Here is a 20,496-nt window from a genome sequence, read left to right on the forward strand (position 1 = left end):
TTTTTAAAAAAAATATAAAGCCTACATGTCATGAGTTAGGGTTTTTCTTTCTCACTTCTATCACACTACACAGCACACGCCGTTTCTCCTCCTCTCATCCCCTCTCTCTCTCTCCTCCTCTCAACCTCTCTCTCTCCTCTCAACCTCGCCGGATCTCTTCGTGGCCTTCTCTTTTCGTCGACAGCAAAGCCCTCGTCGACGTTCTCTTTTCGTCGACAGCAAGCCCTCGCCGACGTTCTCTTTTCGTCGACAGCAAGCCGTCGTCAACGTTCTCTTTTCGAAGACCTTGCGCTCGGTTGCTTCGTCGAGATTTCCTCTTCCTCACCAGTCGAAGAACTTGCGTTCGGTCGTCTTTCAGATCGACCCTTCGAAGCCCTCTCGAACCTTCGTCGTTCCTCTCGCGTTCGGTCGTCTTTCAGATCGACCCTTCGAAGCCCTCGCGAAAACCTTCGTCTTTCCTCTCGCGTTCGGTCGTCTTTCAGATCGACCCTTCGAAGCACTCGCGAACCTTCGTTGTTCCTCTCGAAGCCGTCGTCTTTCAGATCTTGTTTTCATCAGGTATTTCTCTGATTTTGACATTCAAGTTCTTGTGTTTTTTTCGATATTTTGTCCTTTCTGCTTTGAGTTTTACGATTTTAATTTTTAAAGTTGTTTACGTTTATTTTTGCAAGATTTTGTTCGTCCTCTTTGTCGCTGTTCGTCCTCCTTCTCGCTGCTCGCCGGACGTTGAATCGCTGTTCTTGGCTATATTTCACTTTCATTTTTCAGTTCATTATTTTTTGTTTTAGGGTTTTTTATTTTCAGTTTTTTATTTTTTTAATATTGTTCTTATTATATTTTTATTAGTCATTTAGTTGTAACTGTTTTTTTTTTTGCTTTTTCATTTTATTTTTGTATTATTTATGTAGTTATTTTTTTTATTTATATATATCAATCTGATTTATATGTCATTTTATCTTCAGTTCGTTTATGAATTTGGTGGATAGTGGATGGATTTGTTGCCTGATTTTAATCTTTCAAATGTGATTGCAAAATGCAAAATGCAAAAAAAAAAAAAAATTTTTTTTGGTTACCAGGGCCTATTGCTGCGGTTTTGGGCCAAAACCGCAACAATAGTTTGAAATATTACTGCGGTTTTGGCCCAAAACCGCAGCAATACGCTATGTTAAATCCATAATACATAATAATATTGCTGCGGTTTGGACTAAAAACCGCAGCAATATTTGTAGATATTGCTGCGGTTTAAAACCGCAGCAATATAATTATTACCTATTGCTGCGCGCCCAAAACCGCAGCAATATGCCACTTTTTAACCGCAGCAAATAGCATTTATTTTACTAGTGAAAGGCATCCATATATTCAATCCAAGCCACATGACTTCTTTCCAACGACCTCCCATGGCCCTAGGACGCATCCTGTTGCGTTCGAAACTAGAGCCTCGAAAAAGTCCAAAAGCGTGTATTATAACCTTCAATTTTGGTTGTTTTGGCACCTTTTTTTTACTTATTGGAGCCTGGTCATATTTTATCTCGAAACATTCTTAGGAGAGTCCACGTGACTTGTAAGGTTGCGCGTGTGCTTGGCACCATTTTCATTGCCTCGAAAAGCCACTAAATACTCCATTTGTTCATTTCTCGTGAAAGACAAAATTGATTCGAAATGAACGTAAATGCATCGATAAATTCGTTCCAAATCACATTACTACTTTCCAACGACCTCCCATGGCCGTAGGAGGCATCCCGTGACGTTTGAAGCTTGGACCCTGGAAAAGGCCGAAAGCGTGTATTATAACCTTCAATTTGGCTATTTTTGGGACATTTTTTTGACTTCTCCGAGCCGGTCATATTTTATTTGCAAACATTCTTAAGAGTGCCAACGTGACTTGTAACGTTGTGCGTTATCTTGGCATCATTTTCATTTCCTCGAAAAACCTCTAAACACTCCATTTGTTTATTTCTCGTGAAACATAAATTGACTCGTAATGAACGTAAAGGCATCCATATATTTGTTCCAAGCCACATGACTCCTTTCCAACAACCTCCCATGGCCCTAGGAGGCATCCTATGGTGTTTGAAGCTCGGGATCTGGGAAAGCCCGAAACCATGTATTATAACCTTCAATTTTGGCTGTTTTTGGGACTTTTTTTTTACTTTTTCGAGCCTGATCATATTTTCTCCCGAAACATTCTTTGGAGTGCCGACGTGACTTGTAACGTTGCGAGTGTGCTTGCCACCATTTTCATTGCCTCGAAAAGCCTCTAAACACTCCATTTGTTCATTTCTCGTGAAACCCAAAATTGACTCGAAATTAACGTAAAGACATTATATATTCGTTCCAAACCACATGACTCTTTTCCTACGACCTCCCATGGCCCTAGGATTCCTCCCTTGGCGTTCGAAACTTGGGCCCCGAAAAAGTCCAAAAGCGTGTATTAAAACCTTCAATTGTGGCTGTTTTTGGGACATTTTTTTGACTTATCCGAGCATAGTCATATTTTCTCCAGAAACATTCGTACAAGTGCCGACGTGACTTTTAACGTTGCGCATGTTCTTGGCACCATTTGCATTGCCTAGAAAAGCCTCTAAACACTTCATTTGTTCATTTCTCGTGAAACCCAAAATTGACTCGAAATGAACATAAAGGCATCCATATATTTGTTCCAAGCCACATGACTACTTTCCAACGACCTTCCATGGCCGTAGGAGGCATCCCGTGGCGTTGGAAGCTCGGGCCCCAGGAATGGTCGAAATCGTGTATTCTAACCTTCAATTTTGAGTGTTTTTAGGACATTTTTTTGACTTTTTCGAGCCTGGTCAGATTTTCTCCCGAAACATTCATAGGAGTGCTGACGTGACTTGTAACATTTCACGTATGTTTGGCACCATTTTCATTGCCTCGAAAAGCCTCTAAACACCCCATTTGCTCATTTCTCGTGAAACCCAAAAATGACTCGAAATGAACGTAAAGACATCCATATATACGTTCCAAGCCACATGACTCCTTTCCAACAACCTCCCATGCCTCCAGGAGGCATCCGGTGGCATTCGAAGCTCGGGCGCCGGGAAAGTCCAAAAGCGTGTGTGGCTGTTTTTGGAACATCTTTTGACTTTTTGGAGCCTGGTGATATTTTCTCCCAAAACATTCTCAGGAGTGCCGATGTGACTTGTAACGTTGCGAATGTGCTTGCCACCATTTTCATTGCCTCGAAAAGCCTCTAAACACTCGATTTGTTCATTTTTCATGAAACCCAAAATTGATTCGAAATTAACGTAAAGGCATCTATATATTCGTTCCAAGCCACATGATTCCTTTCCAACGACCTCCCATGGCCTTAGGACGCATCCTGTTGCGTTCAAAACTCGGGCCCCGAAGAAGTCCGAAAGCGTGTTTTATAACCTTCAATTTTGGCTATTTTTGGGACATTTTTTTGACTTTTTCGACCCTGGTCATATTTCTCCCGAAACATTCATAGGAGTGCCGACATAACTTGTAACGTTGCGCGTGTGCTTGACACCATTCGTATTGCCTCGAAAAGTCTCTAAAGACTCCATTTGTTCATTTCTCGTGAAACCCAAAATTGACTCCAAATGAACGTAAAGGCATCCATATATTCAATCCAAGCCACATGACTTCTTTCCAACGACCTCCCATGGCCCTTGAAGGCCATCTGTGGCGTTCGAAGCTCGGGCCACGAGAAAGTCCGAAAGCATGTATTTTAACCTTCAATTTTGGTTGTTTCGACACATTTTTTTTTACTTATTCGAGCCTGATCATATTTTATCCCGAAACATTCTTAGGAGTGCCTACGTGACTTGTAACGTTGCGCGTGTGCTTGGCACCATTTTCATTGCCTCGAAAAGCCACTAAATACTCTATTTGTTCATTTCTCGTGAAAGACAAAATTGATTCGAAATGAACTTAAATGCATCGATAAATTCGTTCAAAGTCACATGACTACTTTCCAACGACCTACCATGGCCCTTGGAGGATCCCGTGGCGTTCGAAACTCGTACCCCGGCAGGTCCGAAAGCGTGTATTATAACCTTCAATTTTGGCTGTGTTGGGATATTTTTGGACTTTTTCGGGGATGAACATATTTTCTTCCGAAACATTCCTAGGAAAGCCGATGTGACTTGTAACATTACACAGGTGCTTGGCACATTTGTGTTGTCTCGAAAAAGCCTCACCTCATTTGTTCATTTCTTGTGAAACCAAAATTTATGTTGAAATAACTATTGTTGCATAGAAATCTGTTGTAATTTTGTTCATTACCGACAAAAGATGTATATAATAGGGCATAAACTATAGAGTTAGCTAAGATATTTTTAGTTAGGAAACTCTCATTTTGTTACTGAAGATCATTAAGGCATGAAACTCGCTGGTCTTTCAAAGAAATTTTGTCCTCTCGAGTTTCGAAAACGGGAAACATGATCTTCATGAAAGTTTCCATGCTAAATAGATTTTTAGATTTTTTATAATGTTTATTGATTTACACATCCTTACTTCCACTTTTGTAGTTATGTAAGTGAGATTTTCTTTTTTCATAATGCAAAGCGATGGCCTCTGGGTTTATCTTTACAAAGAGGGTTGATTCTCTGGTGGCTTCTTATATGTATTATATCTTTCCTAGATGGTAATTAAAATTTTATTGTGGACACTTAAAGCATGAATAAAAGTTGGTTGAGATGGTAGTTGTGTTATGTTATAATAGCAAGAGGTCGCGGGTTCAAATCTTGTTGCAAACTAAATTTACTTTTGTTAATCGACATGACTAATGTACCCATTGGACAATTCTAGTGGAGTAACAGATCTGACACGTGGCGTGTATATGTTGTCACACACGCCTTTCAATATATTTGTTTAGATACTTTATAAGGGGTTCTAGTGGCTAGAGTGTACCTATTATTGAGATTCCGTACAAAAGAAAAGGCAGCACATTAAATTATTAGTCTAACACTGAAATATTTACACAAGCTTATTTTTGTAAAATTTAGGGGTGTAACTGGAGTTTAGCACAAACTAGGCATCCGGTGAAATTTCGTAGACCCGAAACTGACGGGTCCCAAAATACTGAAATTGAAATTGGAACTAGCACAACCAGGTATTAAATATTTGGACCTAAACTTTGAACCGTTGGGTATCGGATCTGGGTATCGTTTGTCAGTTTAACAATATACAAAATAGGTTGGTTGAGCTATAAAATTTTAATAAACCTAAAGGCTTACTAACTTGACCATAATTATATTTGGGCTATCTAAACACCTCGCATATGCCAAAAACCAATTCCTCGTATCGGGGTACCTGGTCTCAGATCCGGTTCCGCTGGGTACCAGACCCATATGTGGTTATACCAGGTACCTGGTCCGAAAAAATACTACCCATATTTGGAACCGTATGCAATTGGCCATCCTTTTTTGAACCCGGACCCTATTGAACTGCGTTCGAGTATCCAAAATTTTTGCTCAGCCCTAGGCATAACACATCTTGAGAGAGGAGAAAAGGGATCTAAGTCATCTAACATTTGAAATGACCATAAAACCTTAAAACACTCAAGGACGATTTTTGGCTACACATTCTTATAATTTTCATATTAGCAGATTGATTGCATAGTAGAAGTAAAGGAATCTCGAAGAAGAAGAGCCCGTCATGAAGGCCAAAACACCTATGAGAATTTAGAAAGCATCGGTGATGAGCGTGTGTATGCGGTGAACCGATTCTCCAACGTTATAAAGAGTTGTGGGATGTCAAAATTGTCATAAAAGTGTCATAACGCATTCAGCCGACACCTCCACGTTTACCTGAATTGGCTCCTTCCTCTTCCCTCTCTTCTTGGTCAAATATTTGTACTATCAGATTCTCCCTTGTCCACGAATCTTCACATACTTGATACTCCTACTTTTCATGTCTAGTGGAAAATTCATTTACCCTCCCGGCCTCCCCCCTCAAAACTATGCCCTAGCTGAATGTATCGTATACTCGAGGCTTTTTTTTTTCTTTCTCGTTACTCGGTTTTTCCTCATTTGGAGCTCATATGAATTAGCAATGAGCAAAGATATAGCCTTAAATGTACGTTATAATCAAGGTTATTTAAAAATTCATTTATCCTCACCCATCACAACCTATGTTGTACAGTTGGATGTAACGTATATTCAAGTTTTTTTTTGGCTCATTATTCATTTCTTGCTCATTTGAAGCTCAATGAATGAACAATGAGCAAAGAAATAGCCTCAGATGTATGGTACAACCGGATATAAACATAAAGTACAACTTAAAACGCCTTTTTTTTAAACAATTCTAGTGCAATAGAAGAGTTATACATTATTTAATTTATTTTTGAATATTTTTATCAAAGGTAAATTACCGATAGCATTTATTATCTCAAAATTAATAATATGTTGTGCTAAAAGAACCAAAATACACATACAATGAGGTTATTTTGGAAGATAAGGTAACGTTAGGACGTGTTTTGAGATTTGCGGGAATTTTTTAAGAGAATTTAGGGAAGTATATTAGCTAGATGTACACATTTTATTCATAATAGATATCAAATTGGACTAATCCCTGAAGGTGATATTTGTAGAGAACATTACTTGATTGTTAATATGGTTTGTGAAACGTGCGTCTATGGGCACATGTTAGGCAACGAGTATACGGTGCAATTATGGGGATGATGTTGATAGCAATTGTGGTAGTCAAATGGTGAAACCGTGAAAGGCATAAAAGAAGGGTTCTTTTGTATTTTTAAAATAAAGACCATTAATTCGACCTTGGTGTATGACATAGATGGTTAAGATGCGTAAGTTGTGTGGTGGCCGGCTGGCGGCGACCTCTATGTGGCGCATCAAGTGGCGGAGATTGTGGCTGTGGGATTTGGTACTTAATTGGTGATAAAGGGTAGAAACTAGGGTGTGCAAGAGGAGAGGAAATGATGGGTGGATGGTGTGGAAAAATCTTAACCTTTGCTATGGATGAATGGTTGTGGATCCAATAGAGTTGTAAACTTTGTGTTATAAAGTCTACAACTCTATTGGATCCAAAGTTGTATCGGAGTTATTCAACAAGGGTGTAGCCTTTTCAAGTTTAGGAAGAGGCTTTTTATTTAACGAGGGTGTGCTTGTGGCCTTTTCAAGTTTAGAAAGAAGCTTTTTATAAAATATTATAAATAATATCTAACTGAATAAAATATTTTGTATTCACGTTTCTAATTATAAGACAACTTAGCTTAAAACAATTTGCTCGAGTGATATCTCGTTCATGGGTGTATGAGATCTCCGTTAGAGTGATTTTAATGAAACTTGATCCTTAGTTATTGGGTGGCAACTGACATAGTAACATCCTACATAACTTAATATCTTTATAGTATCCAATGATATATTGGTAAATAATTGCCAAATCTTATAAATTATTTCGTGATATAAGATACATTACAAATTACATTTATATGTGGAAAACTTTGAAATTATTTGTAGAAATCAACAAAAATAAAATAAAAATTGAGAAAAAAGTAGGCTAAAAGTAGTAGTTAGTACACCTCCATAATTTAGAAAGATTCCATCTAAACAGGAAAGAAATAGATTGCAGGACAAAGTGTACCATGATGAGGGCCCAAGTCATGAAAATTCCATGAATATATGAGCTTATCATCACGTGTAAGATGCTTTTCTCTCATTGCTTACGACGTCTTTTGGTGTCTTTTTCTATTTCTCCATTGATACTGTATGAATATATGTAATTATGTATGAATATATTAGTTGCTGAATCTAATTAAGTAATTATATATGAGAGTTTGATATGCACAATAATTCGTTACCATATGCAATTGAATAAATAACTTGCGTTGTTCCATGAATCTTTTGCCAAGATTTTAAAGCTCTTTTCTACTACTATCATATGTATCAAGACATAATATCACATTCTTCCTATTTTTCATGTATCTACCCTAATAATTTCAGAACTCATTGCTTGAATGTCGTGTAATTTAGTGACAGGCTACAAGGATAAATATTGATAGAACATAAATAGAGTTAGGATATATTTCATTCCTAGAATTATAGTTTGGATAGGTTTTCTAATCATAATCGGACTATCTCGGATGTATTATTATAAATATTGATCAATGGCAATCACTAAGGTTGATGAGTTTTCCCAAATCTAGCAAATATATCATGATGTTAGTTTAGAGATTTTCGAAATAAATAAATAATGTAGATTATATACTCCGTCTGTTTCAATATATAGACCCACACACTTTACAAGAATTTGTTTTAATCATAAATATCCCTTATAATGTGACAAATATAAATTCTAAATTTATACAATTAGATTTGTCTTGAAAAATCCTACAATAATATTATTTTATTATAATTCTATGAACATAAATTTGAGAGTAATTAGTAATGGTTTCCCAAAATGGTAAAACCGGAGATATATGTTTGGTCTCTAATTCTTTAACTTATATGTAACAAAAATTAGTATATGAATATCTCATCTGTTTCATAAATCTATAGTATAATTAAGACACTACTATTTTTTTCAAAAATTAGTTTTTAAGTACTTATTTTAGATTCATTTTAAATGTTTTATGATATTTTAAATCATAATTCTACTAAACTATTACGGTCAAAGTTCAATCTAAAAGTGTCATACATTTCTTACCAGTTACGACGGGGAATTTACATATAAAGTCTATATTTTTACCTTGTCTAAATATTAGCTAATTCTTTGATTGATTAATACAATTTTGTACAAGTAAACAGACATCATGTTAATCTGAGGACAAAATATTGTTCAATTTTCTGTCTAACTCTTAGACTTGGCATATTACTTTGCCAGCCAAAAAGAGCACTTCTCTAGCTATACTATCGTTTATTTCTGCATCTTCAGTTTATGATTATTTAAAACCGATGATGGTAGTGATCCGATTGTAGCTAGCCTACTAAGTACTTGAGGGGGCAATTAACCTTAATCACAAACTAGTACAGTGTGTGAGAGTCTGAGACTTGAGAGGATAATACACTTTGAGTACTAGTACAAATAATAGAAAAAGCTTTTGTTTAACATAAATCAAGATCTACTTCTATGATGTGTGAAAGTAAAGTATGAGTTACAAGAATATTGGAATCGCAATTTTTGTTGAAAAAAAGTTCATACTTTGTTGAAGCTAAAATGTATGGCGCACAATACATGTGAGTGTTCCACATTAATAAAAGATAAAAGATAGGGTCATTTTATGTTGCAAATTAAGGGGCTACTCCCTTTATTGCCATATGGTTTCAAGTTGAAACATTTTTAGTCTTATGAATTAAACTTTCTCTCCTTGTGATGGGTGCCAGCCAGACCCATATATAACATGGCTGGTATCAGAGCTAAACCCACAGTTGGGACCGTTAATTTACTTCAGGCCAACTAAAAAAGGGACCCCACATGTGAAAGGCAGTGTTGAAACTATAATGTATGGCGCAAAACACATATGTGTGTTTCACATTGATAAAAGAAGAAAGATGGGTTCACTTTATGCTGCAAAGGGGCTACTCACATTATTGCCATATGATTTTAAGGTGGATCTCCTAAGTATTCTGAAGTTGAGCTTTTTCTCTCCTTGTGATGGGTGCGTGAGACCCAGACCTATATTTAACATACTCACCACTTATAAGAGTCGGAACTTTAAACTAGTGCAGGCAATGACGGATCTAAAAAATATATTTAGTGGGGGTCAAAATAAAATTAATGAAATTTAGAGGGAATAAATAGTTAAATTTATGAGAAAATATATACTTCCTCTATTATTATTTCTCAGTTCATATGAGATAGTCGCAAATTAATTGTTCTAAAGTCTATGTTCTACTCTCAGACCTCCTCAGTCGCACAATTCTTGAATTTCAGCGCTACATTTTGTCTCATAAACATATACTTCCTCCATTCTGAAGTAATGAAGCTTCTCTCAAAAAAAAAAAAAAACTCACATAAAAGAGATCACCTTACTTCGAACCAAACAGAGAAACTTGACTCCGTCACACAATATGATTGCCAATGACATAAAAGCATGATGTGCATATTTGTTGCCATATCTAAGAAGGATTCACTAGAATTTCACCTTGTTACCCTCAAACCAACGAGTAATGATTTAAACAGTATTACCCTTAGAATCCAATGATGGAGAGATTCTCTTTGTCAAACAAGCTGCTTTTGGACAATTCTTCAAACTGTACTGCATTATTATTCTTATTAATTTGGGGTCACAAATTAAAATTTTAGGGAAGATGTAGTACGTACAAATGTACAATGTCGATTAATACTAGTCTCTAGAAAACATTAGAGGGTGGTACAGTTTTGAGACACACAATGACAGATATGCATGAGATACCAAATATTTCAATTTTGTTCTTGGATTCCTATTCCTTAATTATTTGATGCATGCCAAAAGATGCTCATCGAATAATGACTTCCATTATATGTCCATTGGAGTAATTTGTACACTTCTCCCACTTAAATTTTTCTTTCTATATACTTTCAAATTTTAATTTATTAGGCTCACATGAACTCATGAAGTACAGTCTCCTAGTTAATTCATACTCGGGCATGAGACCACGGCACCACGCCATACCATGGCCCATATCAACCACTAATCATAAGTAGCAGCATCATAACCTGTATTCCAATTAAGCTATTACTTATTACTCCCTCTGTCCCAATTTAGTTGCTACATTTGATTTATCACAGTTTACGAGATGCAATTTCAAACACCAATATCTTAAATTACATATATGAAAAAATTATAAAAATTATATATTTGGAAAATACAAATTGGGACGAATCAAACAAGATCCAACATAACTAGGCTTTTTCTTATGTATATGGAGTAAAAGATAGTCAAAGTTATGACGTCAATAGTGCCTACGGTCAAAATGTAGCAACTAAATTGGGACGGAGGGAGTAACATCTAGGAGACAAGTATTTGTTATTGATTTTGTGCAGGGAAACATTCCGTGGAGGGAGGGGAATGGTGATTTGGTAATTGCAAGTATGAGCACGGCTCCCTTTTTCTTTTGTTTTGTAACGGACAGTTTGTTGTTTCATTTATAATTTCCAGTCTTCATATTCATTATATTGGAAGGGAACGCCAAATGATTAAACTCACTAGGCATTTTTGTTCTTTTACTTATTTATGTGAGTTGCCTTGTTTTGTTTGTTGTAATGATATATTAAATAAAGAAAGTTATCCTTCACAAATTTCATAACGTCTTTATTTTTTTTGGAGGTACGTCACATTTTCATCAGAGCTACATCACTTATCTATAAGAGTTATAGCGCATAAAATCATTCTCATTTCTCATATAAGTATTCATTCTCATATGAACTCACTTCTATATATGAATCCAAAATCATATAATTGTTGTTCTTGAATGGCGCAGGAGAAGTTTCATGGAGAAAATAAAGGGAATATGACAATGCTCAAGAAAAGAAAGGGAAAAAGTCGTTTCTTTTATCCCTATATTTTACTAATATCCAACCAAAAGATCAAAGACGGTCTAAAATAGACACTTGAATACGTATCTATACGAATAGCGGTTTTTGAATATTAGACTAGATGCCTAGATGTAAATAACTTATTTATCAAAATAAGGGACAAGGTGGAACCTGTGATGATGTTTCCATGATGATTTCTTCACTTTAAAATTTTCATCTTTCTGGTAAGGCAATTTTCTTCACATGTTGATGCCTAAATTTTCTAAAAGCATTGTGGTTCCTAGAAATTATTCACTTTTATGTAGTAACAATAATAGTAGTAAATTTTACACATATAGGAAAAGACTTTTTGATTATTTATTCGTTAGGTTTCTTCTTTGAGATAAAAAAAAAATTAACCTAGTTCTCTTTGTACCTTTTTAAAAATATTGAAAAGGCTTATTGAATTGTATTTTTTTAACAAATTTCTATCAAATTTCTTTATAACTTAAAATATGAGTTCATTAATCACACACGGTGTATTATATGCATGGTACACTCAAGGTCAATTTCTGCTCATTTGGAGTTCCACCTAGTCCGTCATTGTGCTCATTTGAAGATTTTAAATGAGCAATGAATAAAAGATAGCATTGGATATACCTTGAGCATGATACACTCGGGTGTGATAAAAATTCTCCTCAAATTTAGTTTGTACATTGCACAAGTATAAACGCTAGTATCACACTAGAGTCGGGCATATACTGCCTCCATTCTAAAATAAATGAAACACTTATCATTTTAGTCTGTTCTAAAACACATGCAATTACTATATTTAGTATGTACTTTTCTCTTTTCATCACATGAGTCTCTGTTCTTCTTTCTCTTTATCTCTTTCCTTCTCCTGAATTCTCGTATCAAACTCCTACGTTTCTTTAAAACAAAACAAAGAAAATACTAGACTTTTGTCGATCCAAACAAAAAATAGTGGAAAATTTCTCGAGGTTTGACGTAATTCTCAAATTACCCCACACATTTAGGAAATTCCTCAAATACCCCTGAACTTTGTGTTTGGACTCAAAATACTGTTATCATACACCGAAATTCAAGTGAATTAATTTCACAAGATACCATTGAAGCTTAAACTTTAAATTCCAAATTTCAATAAGGATATTTTGAGAATTAAGCCAAACCTCAACGACACCTCACAAAATTTTCCAAAAATAATTAGAGACGCCAGATGTATGGAGCAGGATCATCCAAACAAGAGCAAGGTTCATAAAAAGTACAAGTAGTAGCAATATAGTATTGAAAGAGTACTACAAACAAACAAAATAATAAATTGATTGGTTGACGAGGACCCAAATAATTAAAATTAGTGGAGGGTCGAAGGAAGAAGAAGGAGATTCTTATCAAGAAGTGGGGAATCAGATGGCTGGAAAAAAGGGTTTGTCGGGTTATGGTGTAGTTTTTGATTGAAAGGGAAGCATCTTATTTATTGTCCTCTTTTGTTTTTTATTTTTTTTATGTGAATCTTATTTTATTTTTATTGAATTCAATGTACAACTAAAACTTAGGAAAGTAGATATTCATTTAGACCTGCCATGGTCCCACCACATCGTTAGATTCCTTATCTCTAACTCTTCAAGTTTTCTCTTTCTTTATCAACAATTTTTCTAAAATAATGTGCATTTCTCTTATGTGACTCTTGCATCCCCTTAAAGGATGATTTACAACTCATTTTGGATGAGGATGTAATGATAAAATTAAAGAAGATTATCTAAAATAGTCAAGATAAATTTATACAAGTTTTAATATGTTTATATTAGGTCAGTCAAATCAGAATAAAGAAATTGCATACTTTAAGTTTTTTTTTACAGAAATTGCATTTTTAAAGTTCGTTCTAAAAAAATGCATTCTTAAAAGTTCATTAAAGAACGATTTAAATGTTTCTCCCTCCTTTTCAAAATATATATTAAAATAGCACAATATTCAAAATTATACTTTGACGGTTAATTACTCATAATTCATGTTAGTAAATTGTAAGAAAATAGTATTATTATTATTGTATTTTTTAATAGAAAACTAACAATATAGAAATATTAATTTTATTTGTCATATGATAAGAGACTTTCTTTGGGTCAAAATAGTTTTTCAAAAGCATAATGAAACGGAGGAAGTATATTATAAATGATAATTTTGTTCTTTTCTTTTCTCATACTTATTTCACTCCTCTCTCACTTGTCCGAAATTCACCACCACCGAGAAAAAGAACTCGGAAGACACAAACAAAAATCTAACTCTACCTAGGAACATGTGGATGAAGACTCCACTTGTACCTAATGAAAGCAAGATGTTCATTTGTCTATATGTTAAGAATAATATTTTAGATTGCCTCTATGTTTTTCCTTTACTTATTATTAATAATTATACATATAAATATAATACGATGTACGTTTAAGTCTGGTTCGATCGATATATAATATTTTAGGTTTCGATTCAAACGTTACCTAAAGAAGAGTTCAAACATTAAAGCATGATTATCTAGCAATTTACTTAGACGAGTGTCTGATGAAATCCTTACTTTGAATACTTATCATCATAATATAACGTTCTAAAACCTTAAGTCGAGGTACAATATAATGTAAGGACATTGATATATCTACCATCAGACAAGCTACCAACTATAATAGATAATTAAAAATATTATTATATTACTAAGTTGGCCTCCACGAATTATGAATGTTTATCTTTATTAAGTAAATAACCTACAAGATGGTTATAGTTTTTTTTTTCATATTTCTTTTACTAGGAAAGATAATTGGTCCGGAAACTAACCCTTACTAGGCTATTAACCTGCAGGACACATCAACCTAGAGGCTACGTACAAGGCTAAACAGCCCAGAATCAAATGCCCAACATAAAACCCTGAGCAATACCCTGAAATTCGGAGTGATACTCCACTGAGTTACCACTTTTTTTTCCATATATTTACAATGTAGTGGACTTGGAATTGGATTAGGTATTTTATTCAATGTAAGAATGAAATTGACTGCTTAGGTATTTATTATTTAATATAGATCAAGAAAATCTACAAATGTGGCCCAACTTCGATTATTGAGTGCTTCATAATCCAACTCAACGATGATTACCATGTGCAGTGCAAACTGTGCAATATTAAATTAGCTAAAAGTATTTCATACGTGCCTTTACCCGTGTCACATACTATTCTTATATTTAATATAATTGCTAATATTATGATTGTCCAACCTATGTACAAAATCTTGATGCTTAATGTTTACTGTACTAATCAATATAATAGTGATAATTATATGATCTGGAAAAAAGAAATGAAGAGATAATCTAACAATTGTTAATTTAAGATCGAAGACTTTAACAATAGTCAAAATGGGATAACTTTTCATCTTTTTTTCTTTTTTGAAAAGGGTATTCTTGGTCTAAGCTGAGACCAAATGAAAATGCCGACAATCGGTGAATGGCTGAATAGCTTCGGAGTTGGTCCGAGTATCATCGGAGTTGGTTTGTTATTCTTTTAGGTCGGTGATAGAGATTTTGTATATTATGTTATCATTACAGTCGGGTCGAGTTAGGTTGAGAATTCAGTGATGCGTTGAAATGGGTTATCGTGTTAGTTTAAACAAAAAAAATTTAATGTATATATTCACAGCTGAACTGAATTGAAATGAAATGAAATGAACTGAAATGAATAGTAATATGTTAGAGTAAACGTATTGTCCAGAGCTGAACTGCATTGAACAGAATTGAAAATAAGTTGGGAGAACATACCCTAAATATATTCTTGTGATGAACTATTGGGATTGGATCGAGTTATGACTCTAAAATTTGAGGAATGGATCTAAACTCAAAACTTAAAGTCTAAAATACTAAGATTAAGGCTTGGACTAAGCTGTGGATGTTAATTAGTTTAATTACAATTTTTATAATATACTCGATTTTATTGTGAATGATACACCAAAGGTATTTTTTTTTTGCTCATTGTTCATTTGAAATCATCCAAATAAGCAAAATATATTTAAAAGAAAGTGCTTCAAAATGAGTAAAAAATAGTATTATATACAATATACAACAAACAATAAGGGAACATATTTTCAATGTTTATAATGTAACCAAGAGAGAGCTACTCCTCACTAGATGTAGATCCTTTCAACTCAAATAACAAGGTTAGAGACATATTTCTCTTAGAACAAATAATATAATTACAACAATTAATCCAAACTTTAATTATCCTATATATAGTAGATCGAAAAGGGATTATTGAAGGGAAGAAAAATAAAAGTTTGGATTATTTTGGGAAGGTACCCCAAATAGTTTGGATTATTCCATAATAACCCAAAGTTGGGATTATTTTGAGCGGAACAATCATAATTGGGATTATTTCTGTCAATTTTTCCTATTTATTTTTGAAAAGAATGCATTTAACTTACTTTTTTTTTTTTTTGAAATATTAAAAAAGGATCTTATATATACCTCAACTCGCACTTAAGAGTAGGAAAAAAGGAAAATCCAACATCCCTATCCTCAAATATCGCATCTTATAACCTTGAGGTTATAAAATGAATCTCCAACCAGCTATAATAAGACCACACTTGCATCAAACAAACTTGGCATTTACCATTTAACTAACTTTGTTACTTCGTATAAGAATCTTAATACAGATCATAAAGAAAGAAATTACACGATAAACAAATAATAAAAGAGAATATGCGACGTCTAGAATTGGAATTGTCTAGCAATAAAAAAATCACAGAAAAACAAAATCCATAAATACATGAATAAAAAAAACGAAAACGCAATACTGGTGTTGTGAAAAATCGCCGATGCTAAAACACACACACACACAAAAACAGAATCTTCGCGTTTTAATCCAACTTTCCAGCTTTCTCCCTAAACCACTCCTCACCCTTTTTTATTCTTTTGATTCCATTTTCTCTCTCTTCATTTTCTTCTTCTTCATTCATACCTTATTTATCACCGTCACTGTCTTTTTCTTCATTTCTCTAGTTCATATTTTCTGGGAAAATATATTCATTTTCAGGGAATTTCATAATAATCATATAGTTGTAATAATAATAATATGGGTATGGTATGTCCTGAGCTTAGTTTAGATTTGAAACCAAGTTATATTCCTGAAACAATTATTGGATTTTTGAGAGAAGTTTCGATGATCAACGATCCATCTGAAAGATCACGCAAAGTTGATGACTTTCTTAAGAGATTAGAAGATGAATTGAAGAAGATTGAAGTTTTTAAAAGAGAACTTCCTCTTTGCATGATTCTTCTCAAAGATGGTTTGTTTCTAAATCCGATTTTCTTTTTTTTTGGTATATGGGATTTTTGTTCAGTTCTTAATTCATTTGATTTTTTTTTTTTGGTTTTTTTTTGGTTTTTTTTTGGGTTTTTTTGGGTTACTGATGCATGTGTGAACTGGGTTTTTTGTTTTTCCTAATTATATGCTACTTTAGATTCTTATATGTGATGATTTTGTGAAATTATTATCTGGGTGAGTTTTTTTTATGTTGTTATTGAGCTCAATTTGAAGAACTTTTTTTTATTGATGGTTTTTTTTGCAGCAATTTTATATCTAAAGCAAGAATCAACACAATATAAGACAAGAAATGCTCATCAACCAGTATTGGAAGAATTTATTCCAATGAAGAAAGATTTAAGTGGAATTGAACATACTCAAATAAATAAGACAGGTGAAGAAGATTCTGGAAGAGATAAGAAGAATTGGATGAGCTCAGTTCAGCTATGGAACACTGATGAATTACCAATTAAGAGTAGTGCACCTCACTTGAATTGTAATCAGAATCAAAATCAAAATCAAAATCAAAATCATGTTTCAGAATCTCAAAAGGTAATGAATTGTTATTGATTGAATGCAAATGTTTCAATTGAGAATAATATGATTATGGAGTAGTTGATCTAAGATTATTGGTTGATTTTGTATGAATTTGTAGGGAAATGATAAAAGAAATCAAGTTATTGGGGGTGATATATTTGATCCTTGTAAAATAAGGGCAGGATCAAAAGGGTTTGTACCTTTGGTTCATCATAATTACCCTACTACTACTACTACTTTCCCGGAGTTGAGGAGGAAAGTAGATAAGGAGGATGTAAATGCTTCAGGACTTACTTTGCTGGTGCCTGGAATGATCAAGCATCCAGAAGAGGAGTCGATTTCGAGGGTTTATACCCCGAAACTAGGGGGCGGGCGGAGTTCTAATTCGGCCTCCCCTGCCTCTAGTGGACGGCCTTCCAACCAGCAGACGTCGTCGAGGAAGCAGAGAAGATGTTGGTCACCAGAATTGCACCGGAGATTTGTTGATGCCTTGACACAGCTTGGTGGTCCACAAGGTAGTGAAACTTCTCATCTCTTGGTTTGTAATCTTGTGTTTAGTCTCCATTTATGGAGTATAGAGTTAGCCAATATGTATATGAATGAGGATTTTCAAAATCTTATCTTGGTGTAACATGTTTTGGTTGCAGGATTATTTGATTTTTCATGCTAATTTACACTGCAATATGAGTTTCTCTAAAATTTGGGATTGAAATTGGATTATTTTTAGTTCATGTGTTTATTGTCTTTCCTGATAGGTCAAGGCTGAAGATTGAGTTCAGTGAATTGCAATTCCTTTATCTTGTAGACTCTCCTACTTTTTGGAGCTTTATTGACATAGAATTAGTTAAATAGAAGCTGGAATTCAATTAATTGATCGTATAATGATGAGTTTCTTCTAGCTATTTTTAATGTTCGAGTCGTTGTTGCTGCTGTTATTCTTTCGGATTCCAACTTGGTTCTTCATGTTAATGTGTTACGATGTGTTTTCTTTCAATGATTAATGTGTGTGTATCTGCTTGCAGTGGCCACTCCAAAACAAATTCGGGAGCTGATGCGGGTGGATGGGCTTACTAATGATGAAGTGAAGAGCCATTTGCAAGTGAGTTTTGTCTGTTAATGCTCTTATTCATGTACAAATATAAGCATATAACTGATACCCCATCTTTCCTGGTTTCGCAGAAATACAGGCTTCATACTAGACGAGTTCCAAATGATTCGAGTACTAAAAGTGGCCAGGCTTTGAGTGGTTCATGGACAGCTCAGGATCAATACAGCGAATCCTCGAAGCCAAGTAGCTCTCAATCTGCCTCACCTGAAGGTCCCCTCCAATTTCCGGGGCTTACAGGTGGGACCTCTACTACTGGAGGTGATAGCATGGAAGACGAAGATGACGAGAAATCCGAAAGCTATAGCTGGAAAGGTCATGTTCAAAGAGCAGGAAAGGATGATGTATAGGCAATGTATATCTTCTACAAGTAGTAGATCAAGTTTTGGCAGTGAAAAATCATACACGGAGGACTCAGTCCGAACGAACATAGTTACTGATGTTTATTATTTACTACAACCTTAATAACCCGGATCGGAGCTGGAAAAAAAGCGTAAAAATGGGGGTGGATTGAATTTTGCAGGAATATTAGGAGCCGAGTAGTTCCCTTGGATCTTGATTCTGTATCTTGAGTCTTTGTAGTTTTGTTTTTGTATTTGCATCACGGCATAATTTCTAGATCCAAGTGTGAACCAAAGCTAGTAGGAAAAATGATTCGTTAGACTAGTTACTGAAAGAAATCCCGATATGGGAAAGATGAGAATGATTTGTTATTGAAGTTTTTACCAGAATATAGAATGAATTTTGGTCAGAAGCATGATGTATTTTTAACTGTTTCAACCTCATGAGTTATGAGGAATATATATTGGACGACAGCATTATTATACTAGTTTTTGAGTATTTTTACCAAAGATATTGTCTGATTGACTGATTCCAATTAGTGCATCTGTGACTGACCAAATAATGATAATAATGATAAATAATAATACTCCCTCCGTTCCATAATATAGTGCTTGTTTCTTTTTTCACGGTCTCCAAAACGTAACTTTGACCTTTAATATCTTCAATTCCTTATTAATAAAAAAATATAAAAAGTTGATATTATGAAACTACACATTGAGACGAAACTAACAAGATCCTACATGAATATGTTTTTTTATATATACAAATGAGAATATTCGGTCAAAGATTTTAAAGTTTGACCACCAAAAATGAAATAGGCACTATATTATGGGACGGAGGGAGTAATTGATAATAATGATAAGAATCTGCACATGTCAGATAGATTTTCTGGGTGGAATTTGAAAGGAAATCAGGGTGTGGTGATGGTTATTCTATGGTATTAGAAGAGACAATTATCAATTTTCAAAGAGAAATAATTTAAGGAGTTGTTGATCATAGATCTGGGTTTAGACTGATTGACAAGCAATAATTAATTAAAAATGATAGAGATAATTTTATTGTAGGCTAAACAAAAATTAGTAATAAGGATAGGAGTTAGCTCAAGTAGATAGATCGCTCCCCTCTCGACCCTTGAGGTTAGGGATTCGATCCTTACTCTAAGACTTTACTATATCCTTAAAATCTACTTTTGATGTTAATTATCTCACCTCTTGTAATAGTGTCGAGTTTAATTTTTCTTCTTCTTACTTTACTTTACCATAATTTCGTTAATCGAATGCGGTCAACATAATTTCACAATAATTTTTCATTCGTCTGCTACAATTTAATTGAATGAAATTATATAGAATCCACATTAAAAACTATAACAAGTTGATGTACCCTCTTGCAGAAAATTGTATAATGGGATATTATGGCAGAGGGCATGCAGAAATGTCAAATTTCATTTACAAGGATTGTAATTTTGTTATGATTTCAATCTTATCTCTCAGATGAATTTATCACCTAATCAAAGGAGAGTTTTATTTGTTTTAGTCTAGATATTTAGTGGTTAGATTTGGATCCGTGGGATATATAATAGGAAAAATTCACATGAATAATCCCAACTATGGTCGTTTTATCAATTTTAATCCCAATAATCTATTATTTCTGGTATAATCTTAACTATTGTGTCTAATTCACAATATTAGTCCTTAAACCCTATATTTTACTCAATTGAATTAAA

The 20,496-nt window shown here is 34.2% G+C and overlaps 1 protein-coding gene across 1 annotated transcript; it reads left to right on the forward strand.

Annotated features, from left to right (window-relative positions):
* Positions 1 to 16,264: 16,264 nt before the first annotated feature.
* LOC104904462 (transcription factor HHO5) lies at positions 16,265 to 19,260 on the forward strand. The gene is made up of 5 exons (XM_010692715.4): positions 16,265 to 16,772; positions 17,055 to 17,341; positions 17,445 to 17,841; positions 18,349 to 18,425; positions 18,506 to 19,260. The coding sequence occupies exons 1-5, from the start codon at positions 16,559 to 16,561 to the stop codon at positions 18,779 to 18,781; spliced, it is 1,251 nt and encodes a 416-aa protein (XP_010691017.1). The 5' UTR covers positions 16,265 to 16,558; the 3' UTR covers positions 18,782 to 19,260.
* The last annotated feature ends 1,236 nt before the right edge of the window (positions 19,261 to 20,496 follow it).

Source organism: Beta vulgaris, chromosome 9 (genome assembly GCF_026745355.1).
Source record: "Beta vulgaris subsp. vulgaris cultivar EL10 chromosome 9, EL10.2, whole genome shotgun sequence".
NCBI lineage: Eukaryota > Viridiplantae > Streptophyta > Magnoliopsida > Caryophyllales > Amaranthaceae > Beta > Beta vulgaris.